At 35.5% G+C, this 23,064-nt stretch overlaps 1 protein-coding gene across 2 annotated transcripts; it reads left to right on the forward strand.

Annotated features, from left to right (window-relative positions):
* The first annotated feature begins 475 nt into the window (after positions 1-475).
* On the forward strand, positions 476-23,064 carry LOC107736868 (calcium/calmodulin-dependent protein kinase kinase 2-like). 2 transcript variants are annotated; one of them, XM_016548231.1, is made up of 16 exons: positions 476-629; positions 7,710-8,340; positions 10,213-10,260; positions 11,817-11,870; positions 13,487-13,538; positions 13,702-13,835; positions 14,741-14,777; positions 14,924-14,945; positions 15,043-15,131; positions 16,443-16,642; positions 16,735-16,788; positions 16,904-16,977; positions 17,058-17,145; positions 18,071-18,202; positions 18,369-18,469; positions 22,296-23,064. In XM_016548231.1, exons 2-16 carry the CDS (start codon positions 7,753-7,755, stop codon positions 22,366-22,368), a joined length of 1,746 nt encoding a protein of 581 aa, XP_016403717.1. In that variant the 5' UTR covers positions 476-629; positions 7,710-7,752; the 3' UTR covers positions 22,369-23,064. The 2 variants fall into 2 exon arrangements, with proteins under 2 accessions (XP_016403717.1, XP_016403716.1); XM_016548230.1 differs by having other exon boundaries at positions 476-594.

Raw genomic sequence — 23,064 nt, forward strand, 5'->3', positions numbered from 1 at the left:
GTATATATCTATATATATATATATATATATATAGATAGTGTATATGATGTGATGCTCTAGAACACACAGAATATTCATTTGAAACCCGTTAGATAAGTTGTCCACCTTCAGCAATGTCTAAAATTGAAGTGTATTTCTTTAGAGTAAAGAATAAATGCCCATAGTTGTCTCTAAATAGGTGTGCAGTGTGCACTGAACTTCATCGGCTATGTAAGTTCAGCCGGGCGCGTAACTGTACTGACTTAGTAAAATAGTACTTTGGGGATTTACATGAAATTGTAACAATCAAAAGTTTCATTTTTGACTTGACTTAGTGTCAAAATGCAGTTGAGTAAGACTACAGGTATTCGAGTGAAGTACAGCGATGAAGTTCAGTTAACCAAGCTAATAAGCCCCTGCTTGTCCGCGCAGCATTGGACGCAGTTCCTCTTGTGACCGTTAGATGTCGCCACTCCTCTCACATTCACTCACAGCAGAAGCACCTCCGTCCCCCGCTGTCTGCACATCATACCATATCATAAACCGCTACCATTACTGCCAGCGAGCTAACATAACAACATACCCTTCAAAAACAGGATCTTACAAACGGCCGAGGTAAGGACGCAACACTTGAACCAACGACTCGCACTGTACCTCTATAAAGCGACATGCGTGAACATACATGGTCACAATGATTTTATTAATCCTCGGCTGGATTTTCCAAACATCTGTTTCGTAAGAGATGCGTTAGCCAGCTTTAGCAAAATAACAACCAACCTTAAAATTGTTCTCCACACGGAATCAGCTCTTCAAGACAGTGTCAGTGTTTGCATGAAGCTTTTACAGATAATAATCATGAAATTGCGTTGGATGATTGTGAAGCAGGAGTGATCAAAGCATATACACATCTAATATACACATGAGATCAGTTTGGTTATTGGGAAGTTGGGTTATTCTACGAAAAGGCGCATTTTCAGTTTTAATAAGGTGATTTAAAGTCAAATTTCTAAACATCCAATAAGACAATGTGTCAGTGAACCGTGAAATTAATTGTAATGTGTGCTGGGACAGGATTGATGATAAAACAGGGTTAACAGTTTTTAGTTCAAGTTGATATTACAAGGTCGTGAAACTATAAAGGGCTCATTTGGAGAAGAATTTAATGCTGTATTTCAACAAATACTTTTCAATTTTCATATTTCATATTTTTTTTATATATATATATATATGTATGTATATATTAGACTTTTATGTTTTATTTATATTTATTAAAATTCTTAATATTATATATATTGTTCTAATATAGAAAGAGGTTGGACAGACATGAGTGGGGGAAATGACTCATCTTTGTGAAGAAAGAAAAAAGCATAATATAAAGTTACTGGATTTTGTTCGAGTGTTTAAAGTTGGCATCATCTATTGAATGTTAAAGTCGTTTTTTTCCACATATGTATTTGAGAGACAAAAATGGCACCTGTTTTGTAGAATGACCCAGTTACCGAAGGATTCAGCATCCTTAATTCGTTTTCATCCTGTCTGTTTGACAGTTGAAAAGTGAAACCCGTAAAATCACTGGCTGTGTATCAACATCTAGTGAGCTGCCTGCCTAGACAGTATTTTTGGGCATCAAAGGAACATGCAAAATGTTCTTATTTCCAAAAATGCTGTCTAGGTTTTGACAGCTATTGTGTGACGATTTAATCCATATGGCTACAATGAAAGAATTACATCTATGCATTAGATGTAATTTGTGCTGCATTATTAACAAATGATATTTTGTATCCACTGACTTGTGTTTTCATGTTGCTTGGGTGTTTGGGTCTAAAATAGTTTGCCTTGTTTGGAGAGAGTGGCATAAGATGGTCTCTGGAGGGCTTTTCCCTGTGGAATGAGCCATTGGGGTATGATTTGAAATCTAGCTGTGGGTAAACTGGATAAAATTGGTTATTTATTTGTCAGGCTTCAAGTGCAAAAATATGATTGAGGTTGGCGTAATTACTTTTCATTTCTTAGTTTATAGAACATAATCAGAACAGCCAACGCATGGGTATGGGAAATATCCACAGACTTGTATAAAGTGTGGCGGACTTTTTTGTTTTTAAACTGCTTTCAAATTCAATATAACCTAGTATAAGATTTCAAGTAGTCCCACAGTTTGTACAAAAAAATTGTGTTTTCAGTAATGCACTTGCAATAGGAGTCTATGTTACAAGGCACTTCACTGGGATAAATTTTATATAAAAAAACAGTTCAAATACATAATAATTGTGCTCAGAAGTTTTAATTAAGTCATGGAAATGTGAACTGCACATTTCTGCTTTTAGAGCCTGCTGAATATCTTGCCCCTTACTTCCATTGTGAAGGCCCCAATGTACTCATGGCAAAGATCTTTTCATAAAAACATATAAAACATATTGGCACTTTCAATTAGAATTACAACTTCAATTTGTAATAAAGCAGCTTTTTACTCACGTCTGACCTCGACGGACTGAGCAGAAGAAATTAACTGAGCCCCAGAAGAAACTGAAAGAATCTTTCAGTGAACAGTTCTTAAAGGGGTCATATGATGTTACTAAAAAGAACATTATTTTGTGTATTTGATGTAATGAAATGTGTTTATGTGGTTTAAGGTTAAAAAAACACATTATTTTCCACATACTGTACATTATTGTTTCTCCTCTATGCCCCGCCTTTCTACCCCTTTAAAAACCATTTTTCTTAGTGTGAAGAACATATTAATAATCTAAAGAACTTTTTTCCACTAATCTAGAGAATTTTTTGTTGAATGGAAAAGATTCATGGATGTTAAAGAGTCTTCACGGAACCGTAGATACCAATTACAAAAATGTAATCGCCCATGGAGCAATGGTAGTTTGAAGCAAACTTTTCCAGAGATTTTACTTCAGCAAGCTGTTTTGAACTCCAAACAAACTTCATTTTTGGCCTGATTTTGAAATGGTGTCACACTAGTTCATTCTTCGATTTTGCTTGAAGTATTTCAGGGCATTATTGTAAAACTGAGTAAAGAGTCAGAATCATTGTCTGTGGCGATGGACAGCATACTGCAGATGGTGTTGAGAGAGCATAACTCTTTTTGATGTTTCAAAGAATGCTGAACACTCCAGGTGGTCCCATATGGCCAATCCTCTGTGGACCCCTTTCCCTGTGGATGCCCTGTGCATTTCACCATAATAAAGACAACTAGAGAGTGGAAAGTCATCTGGAGTAAGACTGCATCTGTTTTGTTTCTAGGGTAAAATTGGTTTCTTGCTGGAGTTTATCTTGGGTAAGGGCTCGACTCAGTGGATCTTTTTATGCATTTGATGTTGTCCTTTGTGGAAACTCTTTAATGTAGACCCCGTTTGTTATACATGTGGTCTGTGGGGGTCCAGAGATTATTTGCTTGTGAGTCTGAGTCTCCATAACAAATTAGGTTTACGTGTGTTTGGTAGGTTGGGCACGTGAAGGTGAAACACTTGGTTTGCAATCCATCAAAGATCGAAGTAGGTCACAGAAGAATGTGGAAACTGCTCTCAGATTAAAATAGCTCAGCCTACCATTGCAGTCAGGCCACATCTTGCCCGCATCTACCGTGAATTTCCTGTTGTTGAAAAGAGGATGTGATACTCTGGGTTTATTTGTGTTGTCATAGATGCTTGCATGGTACCTGTGATCCTGCCGCATGAGTTTCAGATAGTTGCCTGACGCTCAGACTAGAGGTCTGCTACCCGACCCGAGCTCGACGGGTCCCAAAATACTTTCGGGTTTCGGGTCGGGTTCGGGTTAATGTTTAATGAATAGCTTCGGGTTCGGGTCGGGCTCGGGTTTATAGCGGTCGGACATGCCTGGCCGCTCTGTGCTCAACTGGGCTGTCTCTTTGTCATCGAGGTTGAGAGATGTGAGGACAGGAAGTCACTAACGGCGTCCACACCAGGAACAGACCAGTGATTAAAATCGGATCTGACGTTAAAGGGGACATCAAATGCCCCTTTTCCACAAGTTGGTAGGATTCTTTAGGGTCTTCATGAACTGTCTGCAACATACTTTGGTTAAAATTCCTCAGTGGTTGTGTAAAACAACAACATTTTTACCTCGTCAAAAACAGTTCTGTACACAACCGTTTCGGTGCATGTCTCTTTAAATACTAATGAGCTCTGCTCACCCCGCCCCTCTCTTTTGTGGAAGAGGAAAGGCGATTTGCAAATAATCATAAGAAATATAAAGTGTGGGACTGGATCACGAACAGTGGGTACTGATCCATCCTTGAGTTTGAACTTTTTAGCAAAACCTACCTTGAATTATCCCTTGTACAGAAAGCAATCTGGAGTAAAATGATTGGCGCAGACATAAACGCATTTAGGTAGATCAGGGGGCGCATTCCCTTCAAAAACAAAAGTAATCCACTGCGTCTTCTTCAGCGGCTCAGATGTGGGGAATAAATGACGACTGCTATGTTCATTCTTACATCCAACAACAAAACACCTGAATCGCTTAGGAGACATTCTTGTCTACACCTGCTGCGGCGTCAAAACAATGGCGGACTGTTTACAGCTCACTCAGGGCGCGGCTATGCTAAAACGGCAGTGTCCATCAACAGTCGTGGGAGGGGCCTGTGCAAAGTGACATCACTTTGCCAAGATTCTGTGAACGGCTTGCTCTGAGATAGTGCTTATGATGGGGATTTAAAAAAACAGCACTGGGTGGATTTTTATCATTATAGGGTGGTTGTGTACACACACTGCTAAGACTCATTTAAGTTCAAACACCATGTAAAAGTGAATTTTGCATCCGATGTCCCCTTTAAAAACGTCTCATTTCATCATGAAATGTGCCTCTTCTACTCTGATATCTTGAAATAGCTGATTCATTTTGTTGCGTGCTGCTTTATTAGTTAATGTGTACTAATAATAGTAGACCATTAGTGCTGTGGTGGTACAGTAATGGCATCAGATGTCAATGACATGATACTGAATGATTACCTTCAAAGATTGACCAATAATCACTTCAACCAGTAGGCTATTTCATACCAGTATTTGCACTTCTAAACACAATCAGCTCTTTAATAACTACCTACACTATCATTCAAAAGTTTGGGGTCGGTAAGATTTTTAAAAATGTTTTGGAAAGAATGCTTACCAAGGCTACATTTATTTGATCAAAAATACAATAAAAACTTTAATATTGTGAAATATTTAAAATTAAAAAAAATTAAAATTACTGTTTTGTATTTTATATAAATATTTTTAATAATTTAAAATGTAATTTATTCCTGTGATGGCAAAGCCAAATGTTCAGCAACCGTAATTCAGTCCTCAGTATCACATGATTATTCAGAAATCATTCTAATATGCTGATTTGGTGCTCAAGAAACATTTCTTCTTATCTAGTTTCTTTATAAGTGTCATTATAAGTTTAATAATAAGCATAACCATATTGTCTGCCTGACTGATGATCTGTGTTTTAAAAATGTTTATAACACAGTATGTTGCACATATCATCTTGCGTGACGTTACAATCACTTGGCTGTCACTTGTTGTCATATTAATGTCATCTAAAATCCATCATTCATTGTCCTACTGGCTGAATCTCTTAGTAGGTGATGGATGGTGAGAGACAGTTTAATAAACAAAATAAACAGGATTTTTACATTTTATACATAAATGTGAATGGTGCTTGCTTAACCATACAAAGGTTGACACTTATATTGTTTCTAAGGTGTTCTGGGTGGTTTCTAGCATGTTGCTAGGTGGTTGTAGAATTTTCTGGATGATTATAAAGTGGTTTAAATTTAAAGAGTTTACCAAGTTTCTATTATATTCTGCTGTCTAAATGTGGCTCGAGTCTCTCTTTCAATGTAATTTTTGATCCATTTTTGAGAATGGAGGTTATTTCCAGTATAAAAGTGACATTTTTTTGTGAGAAAGTGTCATTTTTAGCTAGAAAAGCTTGAATCCTCATCAGTGTGTTCTTATTTAAGGTGAAAATGAATGTCAGGGACGTAATAAATGGGAAATGGATGCGGGAGGGGTCAAAGATGAGGAACGCTGAGAAAAATAGGTTTTTTTTCCCACAGTGTTCTCGAATGAGGGAGAGAGAACACCATCTTCCAGCTGTGTGGGTGTTTTTTTGAGAATGGAGGTTATTTCCAGTATAAAAGTGACATTTTTTGTAAGAAAGTGTCATTTTTAGCTAGGAAAGCTTGAATCCTCATCAGTGTGTTCTTATTTAAGGTGAAAATGAATGTCAGGGACGTAATAAATGGGAAATGGATGCGGGAGGGGTCAAAGATGAGGAACGCTGAGAAAAATAGGTTTTTTTTCCCACAGTGTTCTCGAATGAGGGAGAGAGAACACCATCTTCCAGCTGTGTGGGTGTTTTGACAGGAGAGCGCATGGAGGCAAGGTCCCGAGATGGTATTACAGCAAAAACATAAGTAGAGATTCGATTGCAGATGAAGAAATGACAGGGAACGAACCGAGAAAGAGAAGAAAAACCAAGCCGCTTTGGATCTCTGTGAATGCGAGCGATAGAAATGAGGACGCTTGGAGGGGGTGGGCCAGCCCACACAAGTTCTCCTTTCTGAACCCCTCAGAGTAATGAATGTCTTTTTTTATTGTACCTGCTTATATTTCTCTCATTCTGCGAGACCCACACCTCTCCCACACACACAGAGAGAGTCTCCAATGTTCAGAAAATCTGCTTGCCAAAGAAACTACATAAAAAACAGAGGCTCAGAGCAGAATGGAGATATGTAATCTTGCGAGCAGGCTTTACTTGAATGACGTTTGAAACATCTTATATTTATAAGCTTATTAGCTGTATTCAGTCATTTAATCCGTACAGGTAAACTATTTTCAGTGTAATATAATTTTATAACAATGACCTGAAAAATGTTTTTGAGTCAAGAGTTTGTTCCCAATTAGGCTTTTTCATAGAATTAGCGTCGGGGAAAACCCAAGAATATCAAGGAATTTTGAAATGGTGATTTTGCAGAATTTAACAATTTAATTTTGTGTGTTGAATTGAGGTGTGTGTGTGTATGTATGTATGTATATATATATATATAAATATACATATACATATACATTGCTCTTTGTGATCTCTATATGGGAGGCAATATATGCAAAAAAAAATGTTTTAGAATTCATAAATACTTGTATATATCACAACAATAAATGTCCGGAATTTTTCAAATGGTGCAGCCTTGTGAAAGTCATGGGAATAAAAAATAGAAATTTAGTTATGCTCAACTCAGTTATGTTACAAATATTTAAAAATAAATTAGTATATTTATATAATAGTTAATAGTTCATATCTAAAATATTAACATCAGTTTATTATTGGACACTAAACAACTGAATACTAATTATTGCATAAATATCAAATATTTATATAATAGGTACAATAATTATATGATAAAAAATAACATATAAAATATACATTATTGGGGATTGGGTAAAATTGATTGATTGATTGGGATTGGATATATAAAATATTGGGTGGGGAATATCAGGAAAGAACATGGAAAAACAAAAATTGAAGAAAAAAAAATGAAAGGGCCTTTTAACTTGACTTGTGCTTATTTTCTGTCTGAATGTAAAGTAATCATAACGCCCATTCCTAAATGATATTCAAAGTCAAGGAAATTCATTGGTCAAAAGCTGTGGGTACCATGTGCGCTGACATTCTGAATGACATCTAACATTTCCAAACTCTGTTTTTCCTGCAAGGCGTTGATGGAGGGGCTACTGAGAGGTGTTTGGGAAGCACACTATGTTTCCCTGTGTCTCCACCTGGCCCTCTTCTGATCCCCCTGCCGCTCTGGGCCATGCTCCGCCCATTCACCCGGTACAGCCACCCAATCAGCCACTGCCTGACCTGCTGCGGAGCTGTGTTGTGCTCCCTTCCCCATCCACACGCCTGAGCCCTTGTACCAACGAGATGGAGTCTATGATTGTGGTGACGGAGTATGAGCCCAGTGGTGGCTCAGGGCAGGAGGGCGGAGAGGAGGAGGAGGTGGAGGACATGGACAGCTCGGAAACGCCGGAGCTGGCGTTGTCAGGTCCGGTACCGCCCTTCCGTATGGCCTCCTGTGTTCTTTTATCCCACTCGGTGGGCCGCCCGGAAGCGCTCTTCCCAGAACCGCAGGAGCACAGAGGTAGACTCAGCCTCTCCAACAGGAAGCTGTCGCTACAGGAACGCTCGCAGACGCTTTCGTCGCCCTGCGGTTCTCCGGGGCTGAACGGACGCTATATTTACCCATCGCTGCCCTACTCGCCAATCACCTCCCCTCACTCATCTCCACGCCTCCCTCGAAGACCAACCGTGGAGTCTCATCGTGTCTCCATCACAGACCTGCAGGTAGGTGGCCAGAGTTAATGGCAAGTGTGTTTGGAACTGTAGGGAAGTCTCTTACAAAAATATCAACCAATTAAATCTTTAAATAAAATAAAATATAAACATTTTTGGAATGATGCTCAATTTAATTTTTTATATAATATTTATTATCTAAATTATTAATATAAATTAATTCATAATTACATATTAAATATAAATATGACATATAATATAATATAATATATAAAATATACATTATAAAGCAATGGGGCTAGAAATTGCTCCTTGTGATCACAATATTTTAAATGATGTAGGCTTTTAAAAATGACTTTTTTTATAATTATGCTGAACTAAAATGTTACAAATATTAAAAATATATTTTTTATTACTCATAATACTTAATATCTAAATTATTAATAGCAATTAATTATTATTTACATATTAAATATAGATAATAAATATATTGTATAATATATAAAACTCACATTATAAAATATTTGTGATCTCTATATTTTAAATGATGTAGGCTTGTAAAAGTGGCCTGAAGCCTTGTAAATGTCATGGAAATAAAATATAGAAAGGTTTGTAATTATGCTCAACTCAAAAATGTTGCAAATATATTTTAAAAATATATTTTCTATTATGTATTTAATATTTAAATTATTAATGTCAATTAATTAATCTCTATATTTTAAATGATGTAGGCATGTAAAAGTGGCTTGTAGGCTTGTGATTGTCACAGAAAAAAAACACATTTTTCTAATTGCGCTCAACTCTAATGTTGCAGTTTTTTTAAATATGTTTTATATTATTATAAAATAATATATGGTTCCCATCGTGCCTAACAATTATGTAAGATTATATAACTGCACCACCAAAAACTAAACAATCTGATGCTGTAGCCTGAGATAATTTGAGCTGCTTGTGTGAGAACTGATGTTGTCTTTGAGAAGAACATTTCCTTTTCTTCATTCTCTGCAATGGCTTCAAGTCTGCAAGCTTGAGAGGGTATGTAAGGTAAGGTTACAGACAGGAGCAATTACCTTTCTCTTAATGGCGCTTGTCAAGAGAAAGTTCCCCTGTAGATAGGCCTGTCACGATAACAACTTTTTGTTGTGCGATATATTGCCCCAGAAATAATTGCGATAAGCGATATTATTGTCATTTTAAAGACCATTTTATGTCACTGAATATATAATCATAATGTAACAGCATAATAATGCAAGAAGGCCTACACTACCAAATGACAACAAACTTTACATTTTTAAGAACATTTAGATCATGGAAATTAAGTATCAAAATATTAGATACCTTAAAAAACCTGAATAAATAGTAAATAAAAATGTTTTAACAAAAAGTGCAAAGTAACAAGTAGAAAAAAAATGCTTCTGCTTTTCCATTAGGACATGAAATCAGCGAGAAATGTGCGTAGCTCTTTAGCTTGTGTACCTTTCTCAGCTCAAGTCAGTGTTATTTTAGTATCATTGATATGCTATTATAGTTTTTGTTAATGTTTTGAATTCAATTATTTTTTTTTATATTTTCTGTTTTCAAAGTTTTAGTAATTTTGTAGTGTATTTTTGTCATTTTTAGTTTTTGTCTATATAGTTTTTATTTATTTGTATTTATTCGTTTTAGTTGATTTCGTTTGAGTTTATTTTTAGTTAACTATAATAGCCCTGGCTCAAATACTCCCTTGTAATACTTCTGCTAATGCTTTTGATTCTTTGAACCTGGAATGTTGCAAGCATCGTTCTTGATGAGAGAATCAAGTTTGCATTTGCTGTGATCTTTGGCGACACAGGCTGAAGTAGTTGTCTTTCTTCAGTGACTACAGTTCCTTAAAGAAGACCTCAGTGTCATTGATTGATATCATTTGTTTCTTTATTTCAAAAGGACTGCGTGCAGCTCAACCAGTACAAGCTGAAAGATGAGATCGGAAAGGTATGTTTATTTTTCATTTATTATTTATGTATAGATCATTTCCTGCTGAGGCTGGGATGAAGGAACACTTTGCTGAAAGATTAATTTGAGCTGTTTTCCTTATTTCAGAACAAACAAACATCTCACATATTTCATATAGTAAAAAATGTGTGAAGTAACAAAATACGTGAGGCATACAGATGTACAGTTTGTCATCATAACAAAATGAACCACATGAAATTATCCCACATTTTTCTTTTTCTGGATCTTGGCTAATAAATAAATAAATACACATGAAATATTTGGGGTCGGTAAAATTTTTTAACGTTTTTGGAAGAAGTTTCTTATGCTCACCAAGGCTGCATTTATTTACCAAAAAAAAAAACAGTAAAAATAGTTAAATTGTGAAATATTATTGTAATTTAAAATAATGGGTTTCTATTTTCATATATTTTGAAATATAATTTATTCCTGTAATGGCAAAGCTGAGTTTTCAGCAGCCGTTACTCCAGTCTTCAGTGTCCAGAAATCAATCTAATATGCTCATTTGGTGCTCAGGAAACTTATTCTTCTTATTATTATCAATGTTTAATGTGCTATATTTATATGAAATAAATCTTTTGTAACATCATAACTGTCTTTACTGTCACTTTTGATCAATTCAAGCATCTTTGCTGAACAAAGGTATTAAAATATTTTTTTTACTGAACTCAAACTTTTAAACTTACATGTATATGACTGTATATGAGAATAATAAACAGAGCGATACAAGACATAACTATTTACAAATGTAAAAAAAAAAAAAGTTTTTTTAACAGGGTACCACGGAAATACCATAGAGTTTGAAATAACTTGAAATACTAATTAATTTCATATTATATGAATATTGTAATTATGTGACACCATGGGATAAATCAAATTTGCATGAATAGAATAGAATGGATTAAACCCATACAAAAAGTACAATGTTTTACCATGTTTTTTTGGACATGGCATCAAGTGAATGCCATGTTACACAGTACTTTGAGGAGTTCTTTGTAAACCATGTGTACCATAGTATTACCACAATACACTTTTTCTAAGAAGAGTACAATATGATAAGCGCATATAATTAATTTTCTAAAGCAATATATAGGGTAATGCAGTGAAGCAAGTGAAAGGAGCAGTGAAGTGTTTTCACTGTTGAGCTTCATCTCCATTCGAGGGCATGGAAAACTGTCAGCTTGGATGGGGAGATTCCTGTTCTGCTCTCATCTCTGTGTTTGAGGGTTGGATTCCCTGCTGGAATGGCAATCTGCTCTCCCAGTTGGGACCTGTGTGTGTGTGTGTAGGTTTGAGGGAGATAGAGACAGAACAGAAGTGGAATTATGCCTGTCTATGGCATTCATCATGACGCCGGCTGTTGCCTACTGGCTTAGTTTGGTTTACATGTTCTCCAGTTAATCAAACGGCACAAATGCTTGGCCACTTTAGCCTCCTGTTTCCCACCGTTTTTGCATGTTACTGAGTGTGTTTGCATTGCAATTTGATCCGGTTACAAGTTGTCATGATTGACGCGCCTTGTTTTCCTGATAAAGGGCTCCTATGGAGTTGTCAAGCTGGCGTACAATGAAGACGACAACACATACTATGTGAGTGACGCAACACAGTCTCATGATCTTGCACAAATATATACACACTTCATGTGTGAAGAGTAAAGAGCTAACATCCTAGTGTTATCAGTAATCATTAAATTATGATTGCCTAGTTGAGGTCGTCTTAAGCAGCCAGTCTTAAAATAGTCACATAGACACTGTCCATTGAGAAGTTCCTCATAACGGGTTTGAACATCATAATTATTATGTGATTTTAATTGAAGTAAAATGCATTTTAGCACTAGTGCATCAAAATAAAGAGCAAAGCATGCCACAGAGAATGATGGGAAATGTAGTATCTCTGTACAAGCCTCATAATCCAGCTAAATTAGTAGTCATTAATCATATATTACTTTATCTCTGTTCTCACTGTTTCTTACTGTATTGTAAGTATATATGTATATGTATGTGTAAATATTTTTTATTTGTAAATATCCATATATTGATTATTATTATTAGTAGTAGTTGTAGTATTAATATTAGTAGTATTATTAGCATTATTAACATGTATAATAATAATAGTAGCAATACATTGCTGTAATATTTTGATGTTAACTTAATTTTGATCATTCCTCTGATTATTTATTGCTTTTTTTCTTTCCTTTAATTATTTATTGCTTATTTTATCTTAATTATTTGTGCAGTTGTAGACCTCACACAGTGCTGGTTGTAGAATATACAGTATGGCAACAAAATGAAAAAGGAAAAGGATAGATAGATAGATGATAGTATAACTTACAGAAATTATTTTTCTTTTTTCTTTTTTTTTTTTGCCATGCTGTATTGTTGGGATTTGATAAATAATTTAATTTTAAAAATTTTGAAATAGAATATCCCTGATAATAGTGATTATGAACATGCTGTAATAATAATATTAATAATATGTTGCTGTAATATTACATTAAATATTAACTTCAAATTGCTCAATCCTCTGATTAATTGTTACTTGTTTTATATATATATTTTTTTTTGGGGGGGGGCAGTTGTAGTCCACTCTGTACTGTTTGTAGAATGGGGCATATGTCGCCCAGCACCAGTAATCCTCTGATTATTTATTGCTTTTTTTCTTTCCTTTAATTATTTATTGCTTATTTTATCTTAATTATTTGTGCAGTTGTAGACCTCACACAGTGCTGGTTGTAGAATATACAGTATGGCAACAAAATGAAAAAGGAAAAGGATAGATAGATAGATGATAGTCTTAAAATGGTCTTAAAATATTATTTTATTTATTTATTTTTATATGTATTTTTTATTATATAGATTACAGAAATTATTTTTCTTTTTTCTTTTTTTTTTTTGCCATGCTGTATTGTTGGGATTTGATAAATAATTTAATTTTAAAATTTTTGAAATAGAATATCCCTGATAATAGTGATTATGAACATGCTGTAATAATAATAATAATAATATGTTGCTGTAATATTACATTAAATATTAACTTCAAATTGCTCAATCCTCTGATTAATTGTTACTTTTTTTATATATTTTTTTTTGGGGGGGGCAGTTGTAGTCCACTCTGTACTGTTTGTAGAATGGGGCATATGTCGCCCAGCACCAGTAATGACACTGGATATCTGCTCTCACTCGCTCATTCTCACTGCTCTCCACAGGCCATGAAAGTGCTGTCCAAGAAACGACTGATGAGGCAGGCTGGGTTCCCGCGTAAGTGTCTGCTTTAAAGCAGATGGAACGCTCAGCGGGGTTTATGATTGAGTGTATGTGTGAGTGTATGTGTGTATGAGGTTGGGGGCGCAGTTTCATCAGCTAGCAGAATGCCCAATACTTCAACCTTTCACATGATTTCCTCTTGTGCTGGTTTAAACAGGCAGACCTCCTCCTCGTGGGGCAAAATTGGCCCCTGAGGGCCCTCCTCAGCCCAAAGGGCCTCTGGAGCGTGTTTACCAGGAGATAGCCATCCTCAAGAAGCTTGATCACCCTAATGTGGTTAAGCTTGTGGAGGTGGGTGCTTGTATTGTCAATATGCAGCCAAAGTGGCACTGTTGCACCTGTGTCTCCAGACTTTAGTGTGTAATTTATGCACCACTAGTGCAACCAAGTGGAATTAAAAAAATAATGACTATTTGCAAACAGGTTTCCTATCGTCCTCCTATTAAACTGGGATGGGGAAAATTACACACCTCATATTAAATTTGACATGAATAAAAATAAGGCTGTGAGAGATATAGAGATTCTTAAATGTTGTACACACTGTTGTACACACACAAAAAATGTCTCCAGACCTAAATGTTTAATTTTTGCACCACCAAGTTGAGTTAAAAATAATGACTATTTTCAAACAGATTTCCCAAACATTCCCACCATTGGAACAGCAAGTCCACTAAATTTATTAAACTGGGATGGGGAAAGTATTTTAAACTTGAAAAAAAATGACATGCATCAAATTAAATTTGACATGAATAAAAATAAGGCAGTGAGGAATAGAAATACAGTTTAAGCATAAATCTAAAAAATATTTAGTGTGGTTAATGCTTAAAAAAAGTATACCAGGAAAAAAAAGTTATTGTAAATATTTTTACTGGAAAATAAGACATAAATGCTGATTAAGAAAACAATTATTTGCAGTGTATATGATATGTACTGGCTAGTTATTATTTAGCCAATAAAAACACTTAAAGAAAGCTTTTCCACAAATTTCCAGTGGAACAAAAAGTCAACAAAACTGGGTTGTGATAATTAAATGTTGATGCACGTTGACATTGATGCAGTCTGTCATATTGATTGGACTGAATTTCTATCCCTCAAACCCAAAGATTTCATTTACATCAAATCAGATATTGCATAATATAAGGTCTATGCTGACTGGTTTCATTCCCTTTCTAAACCGCTTTGGTTTTTTTGTGCAGGTGCTGGATGATCCAAGTGAGGACCATCTGTACATGGGTAAGTCTGGCCAGATACTCATCGTCTTGGCAGATGCTACATACTTGCACATGCACAGTTTATTCTACTTTTCTGTGCTAAATGTATGTGAAATCAGAGAAGGTAATGCACAGCATCCTAACACTGTTTCCTGTGTGCTTTCACAGTATTTGAGCTTGTCAAACGAGGGTGAGTAAGCATGTTATTTCTGATTATAGCGGCGGCCCATGCTGTGCTAGTGTCACTCTGCTAGAGAAACTGTGTCTCGTTCCCCATGTGTTTGCAGAGCAGTGATGGAGGTTCCTACTGATAAGCCCCTGGATGAGGACCAGGCACGCTTCTACTTCCAGGACTTGCTGAGAGGAATTGAGTATTGTGAGTGCGGGAATTTAGCTAATGCTTAGCTGTGTGATCAATACTCATGATTGTTGCTAATACATCCAGATAAAGGGGCAAGGTACATTTTCATGGACTCATGCCATAGGCTGGGCTCTTTGTAGTCTCATTGAGCCAAACGTTTAGACTAAAGTCTTGTCAGCATATCTTATACTTCCCAAGAACCACCTACTTAGCAGTGTTATTTTAGTATTATTTATATACCATTCTAGTATTAATTAATATTTTGAATTAGCTTCTATTTTTATATTTTCAATTTTCAATGTAATTTTAGTTTTCATGCTTAGCCCATTGCTTATTCTGTCCAAGAACTGCCCAAATTAGCAGTGTTATTTTAGTATTATTTATACAATATTATAGTATTTATTAATAATTCGAATTAGCTTTAAATATATTTTCAGTTTACATTTCATTAGTTTTATTTCATTAGTCATTTTGTCATTTTTATTAGTTTTTGCTTGTTTTTTTAATATATATTTCTATATAGCTTCAATTAGTTTTATTTCATTTTTAGTTTTAGTAATTTCATTTTTATTAGTTTTTGCTTATTTTTTTATATATATTTCTATATAGCTTCCATTTGTTTTATTTCAGTTTTAGTTTTGTTAGTAATTTCATTTTTATTAGTTTTTGCTTATTTTTTTATATATATTTCTATATAGCTTCCATTTGTTTTATTTCAGTTTTAGTTTTGTTAGTAATTTCATTTTTATTAGTTTTTGCTTATTTTTTTATATTTCTATATAGCTTCAATTTGTTTTATTTCAGTTTATATATATTTCTATATAGCTTCAATTAGTTTTATTTCATTTTTAGTTTTAGTAATTTCATTTTTATTAGTTTTTGCTTATTTTTTATATATATTTCTATATAGCTTCCATTTGTTTTATTTCAGTTTTAGTTTTGTTAGTAATTTCATTTTTATTAGTTTTTGCTTTTTTTTTTTTTTATATTTCTATATAGCTTCAATTTGTTTTATTTCAGTTTTAGTTTTGTTAGTAATTTTGGTACTTAAACTTCTATTATTTCAGTTAGTTGCCAATACAACATTGTACATTTTCGTTTTCATTTAAGTTTTTCATCTAATATTTATAATTTTATTTCAGCTTTATTTCTATCAATTAACAAAAACATTTTTAATAGTTTTGTTAATAGATAGATAATAGTAATAGATCAAGAAAGTTCTTGACGTTTTTATCGGCAATGTACATCAAATTGTGAAACTAGATGCAGTCATCAAAATGCATTAAATAACGATTAAAAGTGATGGAAACTTCTCATCCTCAACAGTACATTATCAGAAAATCATTCATCGGGACGTCAAGCCTTCCAACCTGCTTGTGGGAGAAGATGGCCATGTTAAAATTGCCGACTTTGGGGTCAGTAACCAGTTTGAGGGAGCAGACGCCCTCCTGACCAGCACAGTTGGGACACCAGCATTTCTCGCCCCAGAGACCCTCTCAGAGACCCGCAAGAACTTCTCTGGAAAGGTTAAAAGCTCTATTCTCTAAGCTAGTTGCTAATATCCTGTCAGTCTTGCTGTCAATTTTGCTTTAGTCAAGTTAACATCATGTTTTTGTAGGCTCTGGATGTGTGGGCGATGGGAGTCACCTTGTACTGTTTTATCTTTGGAGTGGTATGCCCTGTTTTGACCTTTGTATATATCATGAAATATGTCTTGTAAACAGTAACAATTCAGCAAAACAAATTCTTTTTGACGTGGTCTTTGACTTTACTTCCTTTCTTTACAGTGTCCGTTTATGGATGAGCGTATTTTGAGCCTCCATCAGAAGATCAAGACCCAACCAGTGGAGCTTCCTGAGAAGTGAGTATTTCTCTTGAGCCTGAAAGACCTTCCCCATCCCGATGTTCTGACATTGATAGCATTTTTGTCCCACTTAACAGCGCGGACATATCAGATGACTTAAAGGACCTTCTTTTTAAAATGTTGGACAAGAATCCTGAAACCAGAATTACCGTCCCACAAATCAAGGTCAGTGTGACTTTTATTTCACCAGTGACTCCACCTTCAAGTTTAACAAAGGTGATATGTGTCATTTCCGAGCTATTAACGTCACCAGTATGTTTCCTGAATACTAGCCCTCATCTGTGATTGGTCAGAAAAATAAACAGTTTTGGCCTAGAATTACGCTATTGGTTGATGTTTCGTTTTTTACTTGTACATTTTTTGAAACCATACATGCTACTGTTCAAAACGTTGGGATCAGTAAGATTTTACTGATGGTTTTGAAAAAAGTCTTATGCTCACCAAGGCTGCATTAATTCAAAAATACATATACAAAAAACAGTAATATTAATAATAATATAAACAGTTATATAAACAGTAATTTAACTTTTTTTTTATTTATTTTTTAAATACTTTAAAATGTATTTTATTCCTATGATGGCAAAGCTGAATTTTCAGCAGCTGTTACTCCAGTCTTCCGTGTCACACGATCCTTCAGAAATGATTTAATTTGCTGATTTGGTGTTCAAGAAACATTTCTTATTATGAATTATGAAAAAACTTTGAAAACAAATATTTTAACCATGATACTTTTTTTCCCAGGATTCATTGATTAATGGGACGTTCAAAAGAACTGCATTTATTTGAAATAGAAAACATTATAAATATCTTTACTTTTACTTTTGATCAACTTAATGCATCCTTGCTAAATAGAAGTATTCTTTTCAATCTTACTGACCCCAAATTATTTGTACTTGGTAGTATATTTTTTCTTATGTTATAATTAGCCTCCATACTTTAAATGGACCAAAAATGAAACCCTTCTTTGTTCTTAAAAGATGATTTCAAAGCACTTCCTGTGTGAATATAGGACACTCCAGCTGCCTAGACACAGTCTTGAGTTAATGAATGATATCAAAGCAGGATTTCTGTTCCGCTGTTGTTGTTGTAGGTGCACCCATGGGTGACGCGGCACGGCGCTGAGCCCCTCCCCCCTGAGGATGACAACTGCTGCAGCCTGATAGAAGTGACAGAGGAGGAGGTGGAAAACTCTGTCAAGCACATCCCCAGCCTGGCCACTGTGGTGAGATCACAAGCCCCTAGTGGCCTATTTGTTTTTATGAATACACAAAATGTATTCAATGTTAATAACCTCATCAAATGTATAAACAGATTAATGACCCACACAGATTACAGCCCAAAGCCTGTTTTTGGAGTTACTTATACTTGCTGCATGCTCTCTGCTATAGATCTTGGTTAGGACTATGCTGCGCAAGCGTTCTTTTGGGAACCCGTTTGATTGGGGCCGCAGGGAAGACAGGAGTCCCGCCGCACCAGGACACACGCTATCGTAAGTCTTGCTCATTAAGGATGGGCTATAACTGTAACAGACTTCCTGAACCTAGACTTGGAACTCTGCAGTGGATTCGGTGGTCATAGAAATTTGAAAATGGTTTGCCTAGCTTGTTTGACAGTAATTTAATTGGAACTACTAGTATAGATGTACTATTCTATTTAACTACACTAGGTCATACTGTAATACTATAAGGATAAATCTTCAGTGTATTTTGAGGTAAAATAGAGCTTAATGTCTATGCTTAATGTCTAATGTCTAAGAGCTTAATGTCTAATGTCTCAAAACTCATCTGTTTAGCTGTGCATTTATTGAATGAGCACTGTGCGATGTCCGAACTGATTGCACTATATTTTATGTATAATCGTTTTCTATTCTTAACCGTTTTAAATTCATTTTAAACCTCTTAAATAAATGTTTTAAATCATTTTCAAAGTTTTTAAATTCCTTGTTTTATTGTTGTGATTATTTTTTTTCTTTTCTTTTATGTAAAGCACTTTGAATTACCATTGTGTATGAAATGTGCTATATAAATAAACTTGCCTTGCCTTGCCTTGCCTTATGCAACGTTTCCACAGAAAATAATTTTGACTAGTTTCTCAATTGCTTAAAAATGAATGAAAAATGTGTTTACAGTAATGCACTTAAAATAGAAGCCTGGCAGGCAGGCTGTCCATTTATTAATATTTTTATTCAGCAAGGATGCATTAAATTTATCAAAAGTGACAGTCAAGACATTTATAATGTTACATAAGATTTAAAAAACAAACAAACAAACAAAAAAAAGCTGTTCTTTTAAACTGTTCGTCAAAGAATCCGTAAAAAAAATAAAATAAAATAAAATGAATTCATAGTTTCCTCAAAAATATTTGACAGCACAACTGATATTTGACACTGAAGACTGGAGTAATGGCTGCTGAAATTTCTGCTTTTTCATTACAAATAAATTACATTTTAAAATATATTACACTAGAAAACTTGTTTTTATTATTAAATTGTAATAATATCTCACAAATATCACTGTTTTTACTGTACGTTTGATTAAATTAATCCAGCCTTGGTGAGCATAAAAGACTCTTTTCGACTCCAACCTGTTGAATGGTAGTGTACATTTTTAATGCACTAAATCGTCAGTAAAATGTATGTCATTTAACCTCTAAAGTTTAAATAATTTTTTGAGATGAGACTACATTTCTAGATGAACTGTTATGTGTTATTAACCGTCAGTTAATAAATGAATGTTCTTGAACTTACACAACACACTATCGCATTATGAAGCCAAAACTACAATGGTCACATTAAACATGTTTATTGTGTTTTCAGTTAGCTCACAATTACCAAACTAACCGTGTACCCTACTAAGCTAAAATACTTTAAACAATTTAAATATGAAACTTTCTTAAAAAGTAAAATTCTATATAGTATGAATGTGAGTAGTATCAATGTAATCCTGACGTACTACAATCGTCATTGCCATGTGACCTAAAGCGTTAAGGCTGATTTATACTTCTGCGTCGGACCTACGCCGTAGCGTACGCATAGACGCACACCTATACGCCGTAGCCTGACGTGCACCTCTCCAAAAATCTAACAGCGCGTCAATTCTACGCAGACCGCAAGCGCTGTGATTGGTCTGTAAGAACCCCTCCCTCCATATGTACTTGAGTTTTGTGTGTGTTTATGTGCACTTTAATATATTTTAATGTTACACCTTCTTATATAAAATAAAACAAAGCAAAGAACAAGTGTCTTATCATTTATTATACTACACAGCATTATACATCAGTAGTTGTCCGCAACAAACAATGTTGATCTGCCGTGGTACAAGTCCTTGTGCAGATTGAAAGAATGCCATCATCTCCTGTTCCGTTGTTGTCTCCTTTTTGTAGTTTTAAATAATGATTTAATGATTTGATATTTATTTGCCGCCGTCACGGCTATAATGCTTCTCCGACGAGCCGCTTCTTCTTCGGCTTTTGCCGTGGTACTGCGGGTTACACCAGCAACATGCCCGTGGACACTGCTGACTAGCGGTTTGCATGTGTACTGCACGTTGACGCGGACAACGACGCAGAAGTATAAATGAAAACTGACGCATAGCCTACGGCGTAAAGGCTACGGCGTTGGTCCGACGCAGAAGTATAAATCAGCCTTTAGTTATGTTGCTTCACTGCCATTCACAAATCCTCTCTAGTGGCCTCATGGGATAGTAAAGTGATCAGATCAGATGCACACCTCAGAATCTCACCGGAAGTAATAGAACTTCCGGGTACTTTTTGCAAAATGTCTTAATGCGGGGGTCTCCAAACTCGGTCCTGGAGGGCCTGTGTCCTGCAGAGTTTAGCTTTGGAGATCTCTGGTCTAATGAATACTGTGAATTCAGACACCTATTATATTATTCAGATGCCTATTATATATACAAAGCTGTAGAGTCGTTTTTATCATTTTATGACTCATGAGCGCCCCCTTGCAGCTATGCTCCCTGTTGAAGCTATCATTGCAATGCTTTGCTATGAGCAAAGTAGTAATATCTTACAATAATAGCTTTGCTAAGCTGGTTAAAGGGATAGTCCTCCCAAAAATGAAACCTTTTACTTACCTTCATGTCATTTCAAACCTGTATGACTGACTTACTTCTGTAGAACATAAAAGAAGATATTTTGAAAAATGTGGGTAACCAAGTAGTTGACGGTAGCCATTGACTTCCATACTATTTTTTTTTTCATACTATGGAAGTCAATGGCAAAACCTACAAAACCTTCTTTTGTACTCAACAGAAGAAAGAAATTCATACAAGTTTGGAATGACATGAGGGCGAGTAGAATTTTAATTTTTGAGTGAACTATCCCTTTAACCTATAGTTGTTGTTGATATTTAATAAACAAGGGACAAGCATTAATTATTTTCTGTGGTAATCGTTAGCATATTTGAGTTATATTTAATGAAATATTCCTTTAAGGCTTTTTTAGTCATGTTTGCAGGCAGGAATATTTAATAGAAACGCTCCGATTTAAGAATTCTCACGTATCCGCATCTCTCCTGCCGTCTAGAAAAGGGAGAGCAGGGAGTTTGAAATACTGCCGCAATCTCGGTACCCCCAGGTAAAGCTCCACTAGCCTGTTAGCGCTCCACATATGTCCTGTTCACTCTCCTCCACCTATATTATATGTAGGAGATAATGGTCATGCCCATTTTGAATGATCTGCACTTAAAAGGAATGGTGTGGTGTTTTTTAGCATGCTCAAAACTATTATCATTCAGATGGCTTAAAGAATAACAAGCTTTTCCGCTTGTATTTTCCTACCTGATAAACAGCATTTTATGCATGTAATATTTAAAATATTCATGATATTCCTTCTTAAAAACCTTAGTAGCTGTACAAGCTACTTTTAATAATCAACCCTTAGTACATCAAGCATTTATATTTTGCATGTAATGTTTTAACAGATAAAAAATAAGCTCATGTATGTCCTATAAGTTCATGGGCAGTTCAGGATGATGTTTTCCAGGTCCTTCTATATCTGGGAGCATCCTGATTTGCCGCCCAACCATGGCTGATTGGTTTGTCGGACTGGGTGCATTTCGCATGCGGCGCTGCAGTCCTGGCCTTCCCAGTCTAACCCCTTCGTTAGGTTTCATGTGCCTCTTTCCGACCCGAGCATATGACTGATGCGATGCCATGTACTCCCCCTCGCGCTGACTTAATTTCCCCGCTGCCTAACAATTCTAGCTGCACTTAACAACAAGTCTGCATTGCCGTAGACTGGTTGACACGCCTGGAATGTGCAGTTATTTTAAACCTCCACATTTGTCTGTTTCCTAGGAAACAAGAGAGCGAGGAAGGCATGCGGAGTATGGACCTGCCCTTCGTGGGCGAGGATGAAGTTCTTTCCTGATAGTTGTGGGTGTCTTGCTCGGGGGAAATGCGCAAGGATGGGGCTGCCGTGGCTTCCGGAAGGCCAGGATATGGACCTGGGGCTGGGGCGTGGACGGAAAGATGGAAGAAAGGAAGAAGCTCTTGTTGGATTGTTTATGTGGAGGGTGCCCACCCACTCATGCATGCATTTGTACAGTCCACAGCAGCATGCACTGTATCTGTCTGCCCAGGTCTCTGCCATCTCTCAGGACCTGTTTTCTGTGTGCGCGCGTGTTTTTACTCTCCTCTCCGGCACGGAGACTCTGCTTTACTCCCCTACTTCCGCTAGGGGGCGCCACCGCAAAGCAAAACAGAATTTTTGGGGAAAAAATGTACAATTTATTAGGTTTGTCCATCACTCATTAATTAGAGAGACATGCTACTTTATTGCAGTTTTACAGATCTTATAGATTATTAGAACTGAATTTGAAAGTAATAAAATAAAGACTTTCATCAGAAATTAATTTCTCGAAAGAAATCTTGAAAATCAGGTTTGTTTGGTCAAATAAATTAAATAATGTATATAAATAAACATCAAGGCAAATAAAATAATAAATAGCCTTTTCACATTTGCGGACAACAACCTTTAACTAGTTTTTAATTCTTAATGGGTGATTTCTTAGGTTTGTCCATCACTTATTAATTAAAGGGTTAGTTCACCCAAAAATGAAAATTA

This window comes from Sinocyclocheilus rhinocerous, unplaced genomic scaffold, assembly GCF_001515625.1.
Source record: "Sinocyclocheilus rhinocerous isolate Xijiao unplaced genomic scaffold, SAMN03320098_v1.1 scaffold192, whole genome shotgun sequence".
In the NCBI taxonomy this organism is placed as follows: Eukaryota; Metazoa; Chordata; class Actinopteri; order Cypriniformes; family Cyprinidae; genus Sinocyclocheilus; species Sinocyclocheilus rhinocerous.